General features: G+C 56.1%; 7 protein-coding genes across 7 annotated transcripts; 2 read left to right on the top strand and 5 right to left on the bottom strand.

Annotated features, from left to right (window-relative positions):
- Positions 1-333: 333 nt before the first annotated feature.
- W97_03825 (uncharacterized protein) lies at positions 334-2,438 on the top strand (the record flags this gene model as incomplete). Its single annotated transcript, XM_007781719.1, has 2 exons — positions 334-1,310; positions 1,370-2,438. 2 exons carry the CDS (start codon positions 334-336, stop codon positions 2,436-2,438), a joined length of 2,046 nt encoding a protein of 681 aa, XP_007779909.1.
- Positions 2,439-3,246: 808 nt separating this feature from the next.
- On the bottom strand, positions 3,247-4,888 carry W97_03826 (uncharacterized protein; the record flags this gene model as incomplete). Its single annotated transcript, XM_007781720.1, has 2 exons — positions 3,247-3,906; positions 3,965-4,888. 2 exons carry the CDS (start codon positions 4,886-4,888, stop codon positions 3,247-3,249), a joined length of 1,584 nt encoding a protein of 527 aa, XP_007779910.1.
- A 309-nt stretch (positions 4,889-5,197) lies between these two features.
- On the bottom strand, positions 5,198-6,868 carry W97_03827 (uncharacterized protein; the record flags this gene model as incomplete). Its single annotated transcript, XM_007781721.1, has 6 exons — positions 5,198-5,409; positions 5,477-6,027; positions 6,087-6,334; positions 6,388-6,511; positions 6,600-6,631; positions 6,683-6,868. The coding sequence occupies 6 exons, from the start codon at positions 6,866-6,868 to the stop codon at positions 5,198-5,200; spliced, it is 1,353 nt and encodes a 450-aa protein (XP_007779911.1).
- A 193-nt stretch (positions 6,869-7,061) lies between these two features.
- Positions 7,062-7,936, top strand: W97_03828 (riboflavin synthase, alpha subunit; the record flags this gene model as incomplete). Its single annotated transcript, XM_007781722.1, has 3 exons — positions 7,062-7,092; positions 7,150-7,272; positions 7,368-7,936. The coding sequence occupies 3 exons, from the start codon at positions 7,062-7,064 to the stop codon at positions 7,934-7,936; spliced, it is 723 nt and encodes a 240-aa protein (XP_007779912.1).
- Positions 7,937-8,680: 744 nt separating this feature from the next.
- Positions 8,681-11,248, bottom strand: W97_03829 (uncharacterized protein; the record flags this gene model as incomplete). Its single annotated transcript, XM_007781723.1, has 2 exons — positions 8,681-10,827; positions 10,882-11,248. The coding sequence occupies 2 exons, from the start codon at positions 11,246-11,248 to the stop codon at positions 8,681-8,683; spliced, it is 2,514 nt and encodes an 837-aa protein (XP_007779913.1).
- Positions 11,249-12,461: 1,213 nt separating this feature from the next.
- W97_03830 (uncharacterized protein) lies at positions 12,462-13,731 on the bottom strand (the record flags this gene model as incomplete). The annotated part of the gene is made up of 3 exons (XM_007781724.1): positions 12,462-13,033; positions 13,098-13,477; positions 13,532-13,731. 3 exons carry the CDS (start codon positions 13,729-13,731, stop codon positions 12,462-12,464), a joined length of 1,152 nt encoding a protein of 383 aa, XP_007779914.1.
- A 382-nt stretch (positions 13,732-14,113) lies between these two features.
- W97_03831 (uncharacterized protein) lies at positions 14,114-14,788 on the bottom strand (the record flags this gene model as incomplete). The annotated part of the gene is made up of 3 exons (XM_007781725.1): positions 14,114-14,373; positions 14,430-14,503; positions 14,703-14,788. The coding sequence occupies 3 exons, from the start codon at positions 14,786-14,788 to the stop codon at positions 14,114-14,116; spliced, it is 420 nt and encodes a 139-aa protein (XP_007779915.1).
- Positions 14,789-14,895: the final 107 nt, after the last annotated feature.

Here is a 14,895-nt window from a genome sequence, read left to right on the forward strand (position 1 = left end):
GTGTCAAAGCGGTTGCTCGCGCCATTGCCAAGGTCCTCTAACGTTCGAGAGGTCTCAACGGGCTCTTGCAAAGAGCAGTCTCGTTCCGTTTTCATTGGCCTCGAGTGCAGTCAGGTATCGGCATGACGCCCAGCCACTTGGCGGACGCACGCGGAAGCAGCATCCTGGTGATTTAATAAGATCTAACGTAGATCACGCAAGCTGCATTTGAAGTGATTGTGATGTAAAAGCTGCGAGAGCCCAGTGTTGGGTGGAACAATACGCGCGACAGGTAACTTCCAATTGCTCGTGCAACAGCGCACTTCAAAGGGACCCCCTTGGATATCCGGAGCCATGACAGATATAAAGCATCTCACTGACAAAGAGGTCGAGGCGTTCCTGGATGACCTCGATAAGAACAAGGATGGAGTCATCGACTACGCCGAAGTCGAGAACAAGCTGGACGAAGTTCACAGAGAGATCGCACCGACACCAAAGCCGCATCACCTGCACTATGAGGGCAAAGAAGACGAGCAGCGCCATCAATTCCTGCGCAGCATCATTGGCACAGACAAGAGCCGGATACCGAGACCCGAATTCGCAAGGACGGTGAAAACATGGGATATTCCCTCCCTGGAGCAGGAGAAGAAGCAAGAGCAGGACCAGAAAGAATACATGCGATCAATGCCCCTGCACCGCCGCTTCCGCTCCTACTGGGCAGTTCACGGGCCCGAGTGGATGTTTCTGGCACTCGTTGTGGCTATGCAGCTCGCCTTTGGTATCTGGCAGCTCGTCAAGTATCTTACCCATCCGCTCTTCCGCCCAGCATTCGGTTGGGGCGTTGTGGTAGCAAAGACCTCCGCAGGCGTGCTGTACCCAACCTTCTTCTTCCTCATCCTCTCCATGTCCAGGTGGTTCTCGACATGGCTTAGGAGGTCGCGCCTCATATCCCGCTTGGTTAACTTCGACCTCTCGCAGGCTTTCCACGTCAAAATATCCATCGTCGCCTTGGGGTTCGCCACGCTCCATGCCATCGGCCATCTGACGGGATCATTTTTGTACGGCAGCAGGCCAGCACAGCAGGACGATGTCGCGGCTGCTCTGGGACCTGATGCCGTTCCTCGGCCGTACAGGCGCTACGTTGAATCGCTTCCAGGATGGACTGGCCTTGTAGCATTTGGCCTGTTCTGGACTCTTGCAGGTCTAAGCATGCCATATGTGCGGAAGAAAAGCTATGAGCTCTTCCAGCTTGGTCATTTGCTCATGTTTCCGATCATTGGGTTGCTTTGCGCGCACGGAACGGCCGGTTTGTTTCAGTGGCCCATGTTTGGGTATTTCCTCACTCCTATCTTGAATAGCAAGAGCACGAACGCGCTAATTGCCATCGCAGGTACTTTCTTGCTTTCCCTACTTTGCTCGTGATCTGTGAGCGCACAACTCGGACCGTGCTCGGCTTCTACAAGATCCCAGCAAAGCTTGATGTGCTTGACCAGGCGACGCTTCGTATCACTGCCACGATCCCAGAACGCCGTATCTGGCCATACAAGGCCGGCCAGTACATCTTCCTTCAAGTCCCCAAGATCTCGTACTTCCAATGGCATCCCTTCACCATCTCAACCTGTATCGGGAACCAGATGCAGGTCCACATCAAAATCGACGGCGACTGGACGAGTAAACTCGCAGAACTGGGCAAAGAAGGCGAATCCATTCCCATCAAGGTCGGCATCGACGGTCCCTTCGGCGCACCCGCGCAACGCTTCTATGACTTCGACCAAAGCATCATCGTCGGCGCCGGCATCGGCGTGACGCCCTTCTCCGGGATCCTCGCCGACCTCCAAGCACGCGACAAGGAGCTGCATCGAAAACACGGCGGACATTCCGTCTCATCCGACGTCGAAGTCTCAGAAAAGCGTCATTCCTCCGACAGCCCCGCGGCCCCACCCGTCCGCCCCCACGGCGACTACCGCCGCGTGGACTTCCACTGGATCGTCCCCGAGCGCAACGCCCTCCTGTGGTTCTCCGACCTCCTGAACACCGTCTCCCGCTCCATTGCCTCGCACAGCCAAGACCCGAACCCGCATCTCGACATCCGGATCCAAACCCACGTGACGCAAAAACGCACGCAGATCTCCACGCACGTCTACCGCTGGCTGCTCGAGCTGCACCGCACGGAATCGCACCCGGAGTCGCCGCTCACGGGGCTGATCAACCCGACGCACTTTGGGCGGCCGGATCTGGGGCGCATCATGGATGAGCATTACGAAGACATGGTCAAGTTGTTGACGGCGAGGAGGGAGGGCACGGATGCGGAGGACGGGGAGATGAAGGTTGGGGTGTTCTTTTGTGGGGCGCCGGTTATTGGGTATCAGCTTGCGGACAGGTGTAGGCGGCTGACGGCGAGGGCGAGGAATGAGGGGAGGGAGATTGAGTATTTCTTCATGATGGAGGTGTTTGGTTGATTGCGGGAGGTCTAGACAAAGCAAAGACGGGTTGGATCATGGTTTACAGAGGACGGCCTATGTAGACGCCTGTTTTGGGGTGGCAGCCCGGAGTCATTTATGTCAACCTGTCAGTCCCCCTCAGAGCCATAATTTCCTGGCCATGCTTTCTCGAACGGTAAATTCAGTTTTTAATATGTACTGCGTCTTTATCAATACCTTAAGACCATTGGATGGAGGTTTTTACAGCAAAAGCCAAGGAAGATTCTATAGCCTTTTCTCCAGTGCCCCACAGTCGGAACACCATGCATAGCTTTTCGAAAGGTATAAGGCCGCTGCACTCCATCCTTCTCACACAGGTCTATCGTCACGACGAACAGTGGACGCGCAAGCTGGAATTGTGTCACTATGGTTTCGCACTGGATGATTGCAGCTTTGGGTGAATACATCATAAGAATGAGCTGAGAAGCGCAAGCAAGATGACTTCCACGAATAACTCCTGATAGTGCTCACTCTAGACTCCCGCTTCTACTCATAACCTGAACGGAGTACACCGCAAAGACATTCAGCGCGATGGTTGCTTCGACATGACAGAGACGTAGCCGTGGTAGATAATGCAGCGCGTAAGCGCCTCAAAGCGATGATCGCAATTCCTGCTAGCCCCGGACGCTCTTTCCAGTAAAGCAAAACCGTTCCTCCTCACCGTAAAACGCCATGCAACTCCGTTAGTCCCACAACGCCATACCCAGGTATCTCCCCGCATGACTCCTCGGCGCCCTTCTTCTCACTCATCTAACCAACCTGCCCCCTTTTCTCTCCCACCACCCCGTCAGCCCGACGTCCCGGCTCCAGCCACTCCTGCGCCATCGCTCCCTCCATGCAACACGCCCTGCGCGTCGTTCTCGCGATACAAGTGCTGAAACACCTCCGAGTTGTCGTCGACAAGCCAGTGCAGATCTTCAGCCTCTGGACGCATGGTGGCAGCGAGTCCGTTGCCCGGCTTGGGGTAGTGCGCTGGCGGGTCGTCGGAGTAGTGGTCCGCTTCTTGCTCGTATTCGGCGTCGGCTTCGGCGTCGGCGGAGGGGTCTGGGGCGGGAGCGGGAGCTGAGGTAGGGTTGGTTGTGGTGGTGGGAGCGGCGCTGGGGGTGTTGAGGGCGGGGTCGAGAGGCGGAGGGGGCTGTGGTTGTGTGGTTGTTGATGTAGATGCGGGCGCGGTGACGCCGGGAGCTAGGGAGGCGACGGAGGTGTAGTTGGTTGGTGGTGGTGCGGCGCTGGAGGGCGCGGGGGTGGGTATCGGGTTAGCTGTGGGCTGGGATGGCTCCTGAGGGAGTGCGGAGGGCGCGTCTGGGAGCTCGTCTGCGCCCGAAGTCATGGGAAGTCGGGATTTTAGGTCCGGCGGGAAGAGGGCTAGAGACGGATGTGCCGCGCTTGCTTGCACTAGGAGAGATATCAGGGTTGCCGGAGGGAGAGTCGAGAAGTAGGCGCGTTTCTGCAAGGAGTCGCGTCAGGACGGATGCGAATGTAATGGGCTCGGTAGATATGGATACCTCGTCTGCCGTCAAACTATCTCCCGCTACCAGTCCACCTACAGTCTGTGCCACAGCGGCTGCAGCAGTCGCTTCCCTCGATCTCACACACGCCGCACAATACCACTCCGCCTCCACCTTCTGCACCACTTCCCTCGGTATCGGTGGATCATGGCAGTACTGGTGATACGGCGTATTACACGCGTCGCAGAACACAATCATGTTGTTATTCGGGCTCGTGCCCCTCAAACAAACCGTACACAGACTCGCCTCGCTGGGTTTGCGATTCGTCTTCCTCCTCTTCTTCGCCGAGTCCGCAGACGGCGACGGCAGCGTCGGCACATACTGCGTTGGCTTGTTGACCGCCCGCCCCGAGCGCGTCGCGGACGGTAGGGGGGTGTAGGAGTTGCTGACGTCGGAGTCGTTGGCGTCGTCGCTGACTTCCTCACTGTTTGCTTTTTTCCGCTTGCCGCCTCTGCCGCCTCCTCGTCCACGCCCGCGGCCACCCCCTCGCCCGCGTCCGACCGCTGGACTGGAGGAAGCTGCTGAAGACGATGCGCCGTTCCCTCCGACGGCGGCTTTAGTCTTCGCCGTGGCGGAGCCTCCCCTTGAGCGGCCCCTACCGCGCTTGCTGGCTGTAGGCGCGGGTGGCGGCGTAGCGATGCTTTCGGTTGTGACCATGCCCTTCAGCACCTGTTCTCGCGCGGCTTGCCATCCTTGGGTGCCGAGCGCGTTGGCGGAGACGCGCTTTAGAATTTCTGCTGTTGAGGCGGAATACTGTGGGAAGGGGGATGCAGCGCTTGTGAAGCCATTGGAGGTGTTGGGATTGGCATTTTGGTAGTCAGACAGTGCGTTCGGTGGGGGGTTGGTGGGAGGTTGCGATTGCGGTGCGGAGGTGGATGCGGCGGGTTGCGGAGACACACTGGCAACGGCGGAGTTGTCCATTGCAGGCCGAGCTGCTCGAGCGAACTGTGGATCCTTCAATTGGGGCCCCGAAGCAAGCGATGGTGCTTCGGCGAACGATTGAGGTTGGGCGCAATGGAGGCGCAGTGGAGATTCAAGCCTCACCCGGCGCATCTCGTTCAAAAAGCGATTCATGCGCCCTGCCGAACGCCGTGCCGCCGCGCTCCAGATCGTCTCACCACCGTCGCTGGATGAGGATCCACAACAGCAAGGTACATACACATCACCTCAGCACGCACTGGACAAGAGTCGAGTTTCCGAGGCTGATCTTAGATGTTGGAAATTTTCGATCTATGCCACTACACCCTCGCTTTTCAGACTCTCTATATCTGCCCCGCTCATGCCCACAACATCCTTCAAAATCTCCTCCGTGTGCTGACCTAGAGTTGGCGGCGGCATCCTCACACTTGGCTTCGAGAAGGAGTACTTGACTGGCGTATTGACCAGCTTCATTGGCCCGCAAGCAGGGTGCTCCACCTCCGTGACCATATCTCGCGCCAGCACTGTCAGACACAGTTAGTTCTCCTCAACACTAGACCATATCCCATTGTGCATTGCGGCGGGACCTACCATGCTCATGGCTCAGCGTGCCCTGAATATCATTGATAGCAGCATACGGCATGCCACTCCCTTCAAACTCGTCCAACCACTCCTTCGTCGTTTTCTTGACCGTCTCCCCTTCTAGTAACCTCTCCAGCTCATCCCGGTTCTTCACGCGCACAGCGTTCGTCACGAATCGCTCGTCTTTTGCCAGCTCCGGCTTCCCGAGCTTCTCGCATATGATCCCATACAGCCTGTCGTTGCCGCCTCCAAGCAGGATATCTCCATCCGCCGTCTTGAACGCTCGATACGGCACAATAGACGGATGGGCTGTGCCCCACCGCCCCGAGTCTTTCTGGCCGCTGATGAGCGCGGAGCTCGCAATGTTGGCGAGAGTGGCGACTTGGCAGTCGCTAAGCGCGACGTCGATTTGTTGCCCTTTGCCTGTTCTTACGCGTCCTAGTAGTGCCGCCATGATGGCGTTAGAGGTGTAGAGGCCGGTCGTCAGGTCCGTGACTGCAACACCGACTTTAACTGGTGGGCCGTCGCGCGAGCCGGTGATGTGCATGAGGCCCATCTCCCTGTAGAAGGTGAGCACCATTGCATGATAGCCTTGCGCCGCTGGGAGATTGGGACTTACGCCTCCACCATCACATCGTAGCCCGCACGGTTGCTGTAGGGCCCGGTCTGTCCGTATCCCGTGATGCTCGCATAGATCAGGCTCGGATTGACCTTTGAAAGAGTCTCGTAGTCCATGCCATATTTCTTCAACGCGCCAGGCAGGTAGTTCTCGACGAGTACATCGCAGTCTTTGGCCAGCTTGTGCAGAATGTCGACACCTGCGGGATGCGCGAAGGACAGGCCCAGCGACTTCTTGTTGCGATTGACCTGCGCACCAAAGTGAGCGCACGCTTAATATTCCCGGTGTTCGGTGGTCATACGGAAAGGAAGTATGCGCTCTCTCCTGGCCCACTCTTGCTGCTATCGGTGTATTTGGCGTACGGTGGCCCCCATGCCCTCGTATCGTCACCTCGGGTCGGATGCTCTATCTTGATGATCTCCGCACTGCAGTTGGTGTATGGTCAGCCCTTATGAATCGCCCAAGACAACCGCAAAGGAGGCGGTGCGCCGTACTGGGCTTCCTGTTGCGTACCCAAGGTCTCCAAGAATCTGCGTGCAGTATGGCTGGATAGAGTGTCAGCAGGCGGTCCAAACTCAATCTGCGCGGTCACATACACCAGCCAACACTCTTGTCATATCCAGCACCCTGATACCAGCCAGCGGCAGTGTTGCGACATCAGCAGCTCCGGGCGCTGCTGTCGCCAGACATCTCCGCCTACTACTCGACGCCGGCTTAACGAAGCCATTGGTACGCGCTGTCCTACACACGAGGCCCCACGGCCGTACTCTGCTGGTTGCCATTGCTCTGAGGGAGCTTCATGGTGTTTACGGGGCATCACGCCTTTTGAAGCTCTCCAGCTCCCGAGTTTCGGCTGCTTCTGCCCCGCGGCATGCCCCGCGAAGCCGAGGCTTGCTCGCCGCCCTGACGTCCGCGAAGTCGCACCAACAAGCATCTCACCCATCAGCCCTCTAGACCTAGTAGGCTACCCTCATCATGTTCACAGGCATCGTGGAGACAATAGGCAGTACGTGCTCTTTCCCAGCGTCTCAGCAACGACCTCAGCTAAGCTAACTCTAGCAAGCCGTATCCGCCCTCGAGAAGCAGGATGACACCTCCAGCGGCGGCGGCGGAACCTCATTGACAATATCAAACGCCGAAGAAATACTCGGGGATGCGCACCTCGGCGACAGCATAAGCATCAACGGTACGTCCCGTCCCTCCCTGTTCCCAAAGCTCCTTCCCCCCACGGCCTCCCCTTTTTCCACCCCCCACAAGCGCACCTCCAACCCTCACCCCCAGGAACCTGCCTCACCATCACCGAATTCGACACCTCCTCCTTCAAAGTCGGCGTCTCGCCCGAAACCCTCCGCCGCACCAACTTAGGCTCCCTCACGAAGGGGAGCGCCGTAAACCTCGAGCGCGCCGTCTCCGCCGCAACCCGCATGGGCGGCCACTTCGTGCAAGGCCACGTCGACACCATCGCAACCATCGCCTCCATCACGCCCGACGGGAACGCTCTAACCTTCCGGCTTTCCCCACGAGACAAGAGCGTGCTACGCTACGTGGTCGAGAAGGGCTATGTGACGCTTGACGGGGCGAGCTTGACGGTCACGAAGGTGGAGGATGCGAAGGGGGAAGAGGGGGGGTGGTGGGAGGTGATGCTGATAGCGTATACGCAGGAGAAGGTCGTCATGGGGCGGAAGAAGGAGGGGGAGGACGTGAATGTCGAGGTTGATATGGTGGGGAAGTATGTTGAGAAGAGCGTCGCGGGGTATTTTGAGGGGCAGGGAGGTGGGGAGATGCCGGTGTTGGAGAAGATGGTGGCGAGGATGGTGGATGAGCGGTTGAAGGGGCTGGGGGTGAGGTGAGGACGACGCGTTTGTGACAAGTAGTCGGTGGGATATAGAGTGGATTAATGCAAGGATATCACCGCCAGGCCTTCGCAGGGCTTGAGGAGCTCCTTGTACATAGTACGAGCAAGCGGCTCAAGCAGAAGTGTGATGGCCGAGTGAGGTTCGGAAAACTGATTATGTCGGTTTTCCAAGCAACACATCCATGATTTAACAGCTCTCCACCGCATGCCACGGCCATCCCAAGGGTACACAGTAAGATTGTGATGGACACCAGTAAGCACGGGGATGTTTGAGGTAACAGCTAGTCCACGTTGATCAGAGAACTTTGGTTACTAAGTATACTGCGGCCCAGGTAGATTATGAAGGCATTACACGACAAAGAGTGCCGCAGCGATGTCTTATCAACGTCCCAAGACGCTCTTCCGAAAGTAGGCTTTGCTCGCCAATCAAATGCTGAAAACGCCTCGCTATGCATGGTGGATCAAAGTAGAAGTTGCTCCAATCAAGATGCCAACGTCAGACGCCAAAGATACGGGCAGCATACCAGCGTGTCGCTGTGGAAAACATGATAACGAAGTTACGCGAGTGTAAAGGAAGACCAGAGCGACATGCAGGGAGGGCGTCTGGATCAAAAATAAATAAAAAAGAATGCCGTGATCGAAGTTTGTACCTTTGCCATTGCACAGAGGTGCAGAAAGAGGACGCCAGACCGGTATAGAGAGATGTGCAGCAGGGTATATTGCGGCAGGCAATACTAAATCAATCATACTCTTCTCCTCCTTCATCATCATAGTTCTGTGCGATTGCTCCAAATTCGTCTTCGTCTTGACCCTGGCTCACGCCCCACATACTCTCGTCAGCCCCCAGAGCCCTATGGATCTCAGCGTCTTCGTCGACCTCTTCTTCGTCGTCAGAGAGCTCCTCTTCTTCTTCCGGGGGATCTTCCTCAATTTCAATCGGCTCGTTCTGCGAGTTCGGTGGCCGAGCAAGTTGCGCGGGTTGGGTAGCCTGGACCGCTTGTGTGGCAGGCGGAGACACCGGCGCCTGAGGTCTTGGAGACAGCGCTGGAGAAGCCGAAGGACGGCGAAGCTGACCGATATGCGCAGCGAATGGAGATGGGGATGCGCGCGCTGGCTGGGCTTGTGTAGCCTGTGAGGCGGGAGGTGTACGCTTGTAAGCAAAGTCGGCTAGCCTGGGCAGTCTCTGACGCGGTGTGCCACCCGCCGCAGATGACCCCTGTGACGGGGCTGGACTCATGCTGGTTCGTTGCCAGCCTGCTAAGCTGGGTCGACGGCTGCTCGCTCGACTGGATACAGAAATGGCAACTGACGCAACGCTCGGTGCCGGGCTCTGCGATGCTGCTCTGCTGTCCTGAGTTGAGGTCTGCGGCGATTTGCCCGGTTCTTTGGTCGTCGTATCCATCTCTTTGAGGCGTTCGTAGTTGATGAATCTGCTGTAGCCCCTCGCACCGCGCTTCTTCAGCATGCGCTCTGTAGCCTCAGCCGGACTCTCAGGAGGAGTCTCGCCCGCGACGATGTTGGGGTCACCGGCGGGGTGGAATTCTCTGGGCTTCTTATCCTTTGCCTTCTTGTCCTTGCCACTCGCCTCGTCTAGGCGCTTTTTAAGATTTTTTCGTTGCTGGGCCCGGAGCCAGTCCTCGTTGTGCGTCACCCAGATGCGCTCTTTGATTTCCTTCTCCGCCTCGCTGAGTATGCAGTTTGCTATCTCCGGATCGTCGTCGAACTCGTCGGTCTTGATAGTCTCCTCCATGTTAGCGGCATCTGTGCGCAACTGGTTGGCAAGTGCCGCAGACTGTTCTCTGTACTTTGACAGCTTGGCCTCTTCCATGTTGTTTACGGCATCCTCACTCGTGATGATCTGGTTCATCTCCGTCTCAAGCTCGGCTTCGGCAAGGAGATCTTCTTCGGTGAGCTCTGGCACTTCGGGTGCTGTCTTGCGCTTCTTGTTGGCCGGGCCGGGCGGCCGACCCCTCTTCTTTCTAGGGGCCTCGGTTTGCTCGCTTGCTTCCAGCTCAGAATGGGCGGAGTTTGCGGCTGCGAGGAGACTTGGATCAATAGGTAGCTCAGGGATGACAAACCCATCCTTATCCCGCCGAGGTTCACGGGGTGCCGCTGAAGATGCGTCTGTAGCGCCAGCCGCAGCCTGCTCATCAGGCTCGGTTTCCACTTCCGGCTCCTCCCCCAACTCCTGGACACGTCTGCGCTTTCTCTCCCTCTCCTCACGTTCCCTTCGCTTATAGACAGCCGGAGGTTCAATGTTCGTTTTCAACCTCTCTCCATACTCCTGGAATTGCTTGACCGTCAGCCCCGCACTCTGCGTCCGCTGGAACTCGTCAATGCGGCTTCTGATCGTCATGTCTGCAACTTTCACAGTGTACACCACCTCTCGGACTGTCCTGCGGAAGTTGTTCATGCCAGCTGCCAGGATGATGCAGGCGCCACAAAGGCCGGCGGGATGCCGCCCGGTGACCATCCAGTCGCGGTTCATTCGCTTGAGGATTCTTGCAGCGTCGTTGACAACTTCTCTTTCCATGTTGCCGAACTCAAGCTTGCGTGCGTATTTCTTGATGAGCTCTTCGACGTCAATGATCGGAACATCTCCTGCCTTCTTCTCATTCTGCATGAAGAGGCACTTCTGCAGATCTCTGAACAGCTCGCCCAACTTATACACGTTCACTTGTATCTTTTCGGCAAAGTCCATAAGCAGGACCTTGTTCCTCGGCTGTTTCCTGCAGGCAATGTACAGGCAGACGGCCGCAACAGAGCGAGGGCGTCGCCCTGTCGTGAAGTTGCCGTTCAGGGCGAGCTGGTATATGCGATGTGCTTGCGTAGGGATCGGATCGTTGATTGAAAGGACGGCGGCGAGCCTTCGGATTTCACTGAGACCTAAAGCAATATTAGTTACCTAGTCAAAGATCAAGTCGGGATACAGGAACCCACCATTGGCCTCCCCCTGTCCCCTACTCTCCCCACCCAGCCCCCGAAGGCCAGTTCCCATAGTCTTCGCATATCTCTGGCCTTCACCAACGTGCGCTCCTTGGACGACGGCCGCTCCTCCTGATGTCTCCCCGAATGTCACCTCTGATACCACATTGGACTCTTCCAATAGCTTGGCGCAGTTCCCGCACACCAACTGGCCGTCTTCCTCGACCGGATCTGGATTGGCACAACATTGTTTTCTTCGTTTGCTGGAGTTGGCGGCTGGAGCGGAAGATGTTGCAGTGGAAGACGGCTTCTGGGACTTGGTGGGTTCCTTTTGAGCGGGCTGGCGGTCTCTGATGGGGGCTCGAGGCCGAACGGTAGACATGTTGGAAGACTGTAACAGCGATTTTGTTTGGACTGGAAGGGAAGGTTGAAAGGGAGGTGGTCAAGTGTAGGTGAAGGCCAGAGGAAGCCGAGCAGCCCAGAAACGACAGCAGCAAGTAGGAAAGGACTATAATAGCTCATATCTCTTCATCGTCCAATGTCGCATCAATAGCAACAATAGCGGTGCGAAGTGAAATGCGCAAGGCGGGTGTTCGAGGAATAGGCGAACGCTCGGTGCTGAAGAGTCAGAGTGGGTTGAGGTGGTGGAGCTGCGGTTTTCGGTACCAGAACTCCCCCTCGCTAGTCCGGCATATCCCGAAGTGCGCTGTTCGAGTCCGGCTGAGTTCTTCTTTAGATACTATCCGTATTACGTTGCGCTGCACTGCAACAGCGAATCTATCCATCTTCCGATGCGCATCAGGTAAAAGTTATAGTCCCAGATCGGTTAACTTTCCGTAATGGCGAGGAGGGAGATGTTCGTATCTAACAAATGCCATCCTTCTGCCCTCATGCTCGTCTTTGCCTCCGCAGGTCGCTTCATGTATCACTACTCATGATCTTGCAATCGCCTGGACTTTCCGGCCATACTGCCATGAGATGTTCAATGGGTTGCCATGTTAACAGTTTCTTTATAACTCAGGAGAGCTTCCCGGTCCGGTGGGGGTGTTTCATATACGAGGACTTCAAAGCTGGACAGTGGACGCTATGTGACGGTGAGCTGTATATAGTTGCCTCCAGTCTTGTAATTGAGTGCCCCAATGTAACGCGATATTTGTGAGTCGGTGTCGAAGACATCCTGAATTCGATTGAGTGTAGAAGCGCGAATCTATAGACTGCATGTCCAATTTCAAGTCTTCGCTTGACACCGGATGATCCGTTGTATCCAACTGGAAGCGCTTATTGAGCAGTTTTTGCATGAGTTGGACCACTCAACGCTCGGCCGCGTATGGCGACGCAGAGTATCAGACGTCGAGCCTACGGGGAAGGAATGAGATGTCTTTAGGAAGTCTTAGGCGCTGCTCTCAACCTTCTCGAGACTATGTTACATTGAGAAACCTGGGCAACGCCATTGCAGTGATAGCCACCATTCCAATTAAAGGCTCATAAGCCGCCCATGCGTGTGAGCACGCATTACCAACCAAACCTCTCGCAGCAATACCGCCCAAACCATCGTCTGTCATCATCCAACACCGCGAATTCTTGTTATCGAGTCATTACCGGTGCAGCCTTTGGATGTCTTCCTCCGTCCAATGAGCAAACGATAGAACATCATTAGCCCGGACCTGAAACAGCAAGGGTTCCGTATGATGCATACGACAATTGTTTGGAGTTGCTGGGATCTTGAGAGTGCAGTCTATGCAGAGTCCAGTGCAGCGCGAAAGCACTGCGGAGATGATGCCGTTAACCTCGTGGGAGAAATCAATGACACATGCCGGACATCGATTAGTGGGCAAGCAGCTATTCGACCTCGCATCGAGCTCACTGTCGAGGTTGACCGCGGCAGAATTGAATTGTGCAAGACTCGCAAGCTGGTCCTTGATGGGAATTGACCACTTGAAAGTACCCAACCCCAGCCGATTTAGTTCGCGGTAATACCCAGCGACAGTGAGCGCATCTTTCAGGCAGAACTTGGTCTGGTGATGATCCGCTCTAGGCACGCGATAGTCTTGATTATGGCCGCTAAGCATCCTTATACTTTCGGTTCTCTCAAGCAAGGACAGTATCGGTGAGTTGAGTCGGTTGGCGAAATATTGGCGAGCCGAATCCCTCTCGCATTCCAGTGCGGCTTTAAGCATTGTTAGCTCATGGCTGTAAGATTCGTGCCGATACGAAGAGGTTGCCTGGCTTACCAAAAGCTGATTCTGGGATCGCATGACTCAATTTCCCATTCCTGAGGTACCCAAAATTTTTACCGTTCGCGAGAAGAATTTGGGCAGTGACGGTCTTGAAGCTCCAGGCATCGTCGAAAAGACACGCGAGCGCCAGCAGATCTCGCAACTGAGGCTCAGCGGAAGCTTCGAAGAGATAGGGCCTCATCCAAGCAGCGACAACAGGTCTAAGTATTGCAGCACAATCATACTTATCAGCCACCCGAGCGACCTCTACGACTAGATCCAAGGAAGGGCTTTTCGGCAAAGACAGGTGTCGATGATGAAGGTAGTTGCAGAGAATCGTCACACCACTCGGGTCATCATCAGGAAGCGGTAGTTGCAGAGGTTTTGCGGGGTTCCTACGTCCTATTGTTAACGGAGCTGGAATTGGTTTGGGGCGAGACAAGACGTACTTCTCCTCACGCATGGCTTGACCCTCCATGAAGTACGGACCAAACATCACTTCGAAGACGCGCGACGCAATTGAGAGAACCTTGGACGAGACGAGCAGTGATGCCCTAGGCGATTCGGACGGACCGAGGACGAGCATTACGTCGCCATTTCTGTCAATATCGACAGTCGATGGAGGATCGGGCGTCCAAGCACTCTCCATTGCGTGACAGTGCCGATAGAATTGTGGCAGCTGTGTGCGGTGGCAGTTGCTGGGTAGCGTAGCGTGGCAGGTAGTTCCGGACGTTGCCAGAGCAGAGGTGCGTAATTTTTGCTAAGATGACTGAACATAAGTTGAAAGAAGAGTGAATCTTGGCACCAAAGTGAAATGTGGGAGTAGCGTGAGCGTGCGGACGGTAACTGAACTGTCGGGAAGCGCCGTTTGCATTCGCGGCATTGCGGCCGTCCACATCAAAAGCCCAGGGAGTTTGTAATCAGACGAAAGACTTCATCGAGACAGCGGAAATAATTTACAGCCATCCCTTCCCTCAAAAGCCAGCCATACGCGTCCCAAGATCAACCCTATCCAACCCTGACCAAGGTGCTTACTCGTCATCATCGTCGCTCTCCACCTCCTTCAAATCAGCCTCCTTCGGCACCGTACCGCCCTTCCTCGCCTTTGCGGCTGCAGCAGGGCCGCTCTTCTCGGCAGTATCGGCCTCAGCGTCCTCGTCGTACTCCTCCTCCGGCTCAGACTGCTCCTCCTCGTCAGGAGTAGCTGCCTCGTCGTCTACCTCTGGCTCTTCTTCGTCCGAAACCTCCTCCGGCTGAGCGGTCTTGCGCTTCTTGGCCTTTGGAGCCGTTGCTGCTGCTCTTAGTGAGCGGGTGGTTCGCGACACTGTTACAGAGCTGGATTTCTACCTGGAGCAGGCTTCGCCTCTTCCTCCGAATCGCCGTCTTCGTCGTCGTAGACTTCGGAGCCCTCTGACTCGTAGCTATTCGCCGAGGCGGCGCGTGTCAGCCTTGCGACGCAAGATGGTAACAGCGCGCCCAACGCGCAACCGATGCATCTGAGCTTCCAGGAGCTCAAACAGAATCGCTAATCGTCGCAATTGCGAACACAAGGAACGCGCATAGTATGCGATACGCGCGCAGGTTACAATGGATGACGTCAGGAGCTTATATTAGACTTACTCGTCCTCCTCATCGCTCACATCAGAGGGGAGAGCCTGAAGCTCCTCCTCCTGCTCAGCTTCCTGCTTTCTCTTGCGCGTCGACATTGTGTATGGAATGTGAATTGGATAGGTAGTGAATATGGGTGACAGGAGCTTGAAGGAGTGAAGGGGGAGAGAGCTTCGGAGCTCAGCTCTCGGAAAGCTGGGGGGCT

This window comes from Coniosporium apollinis (genome assembly GCF_000281105.1).
Source record: "Coniosporium apollinis CBS 100218 chromosome Unknown supercont1.16, whole genome shotgun sequence".
In the NCBI taxonomy this organism is placed as follows: domain Eukaryota; kingdom Fungi; phylum Ascomycota; class Dothideomycetes; genus Coniosporium; species Coniosporium apollinis.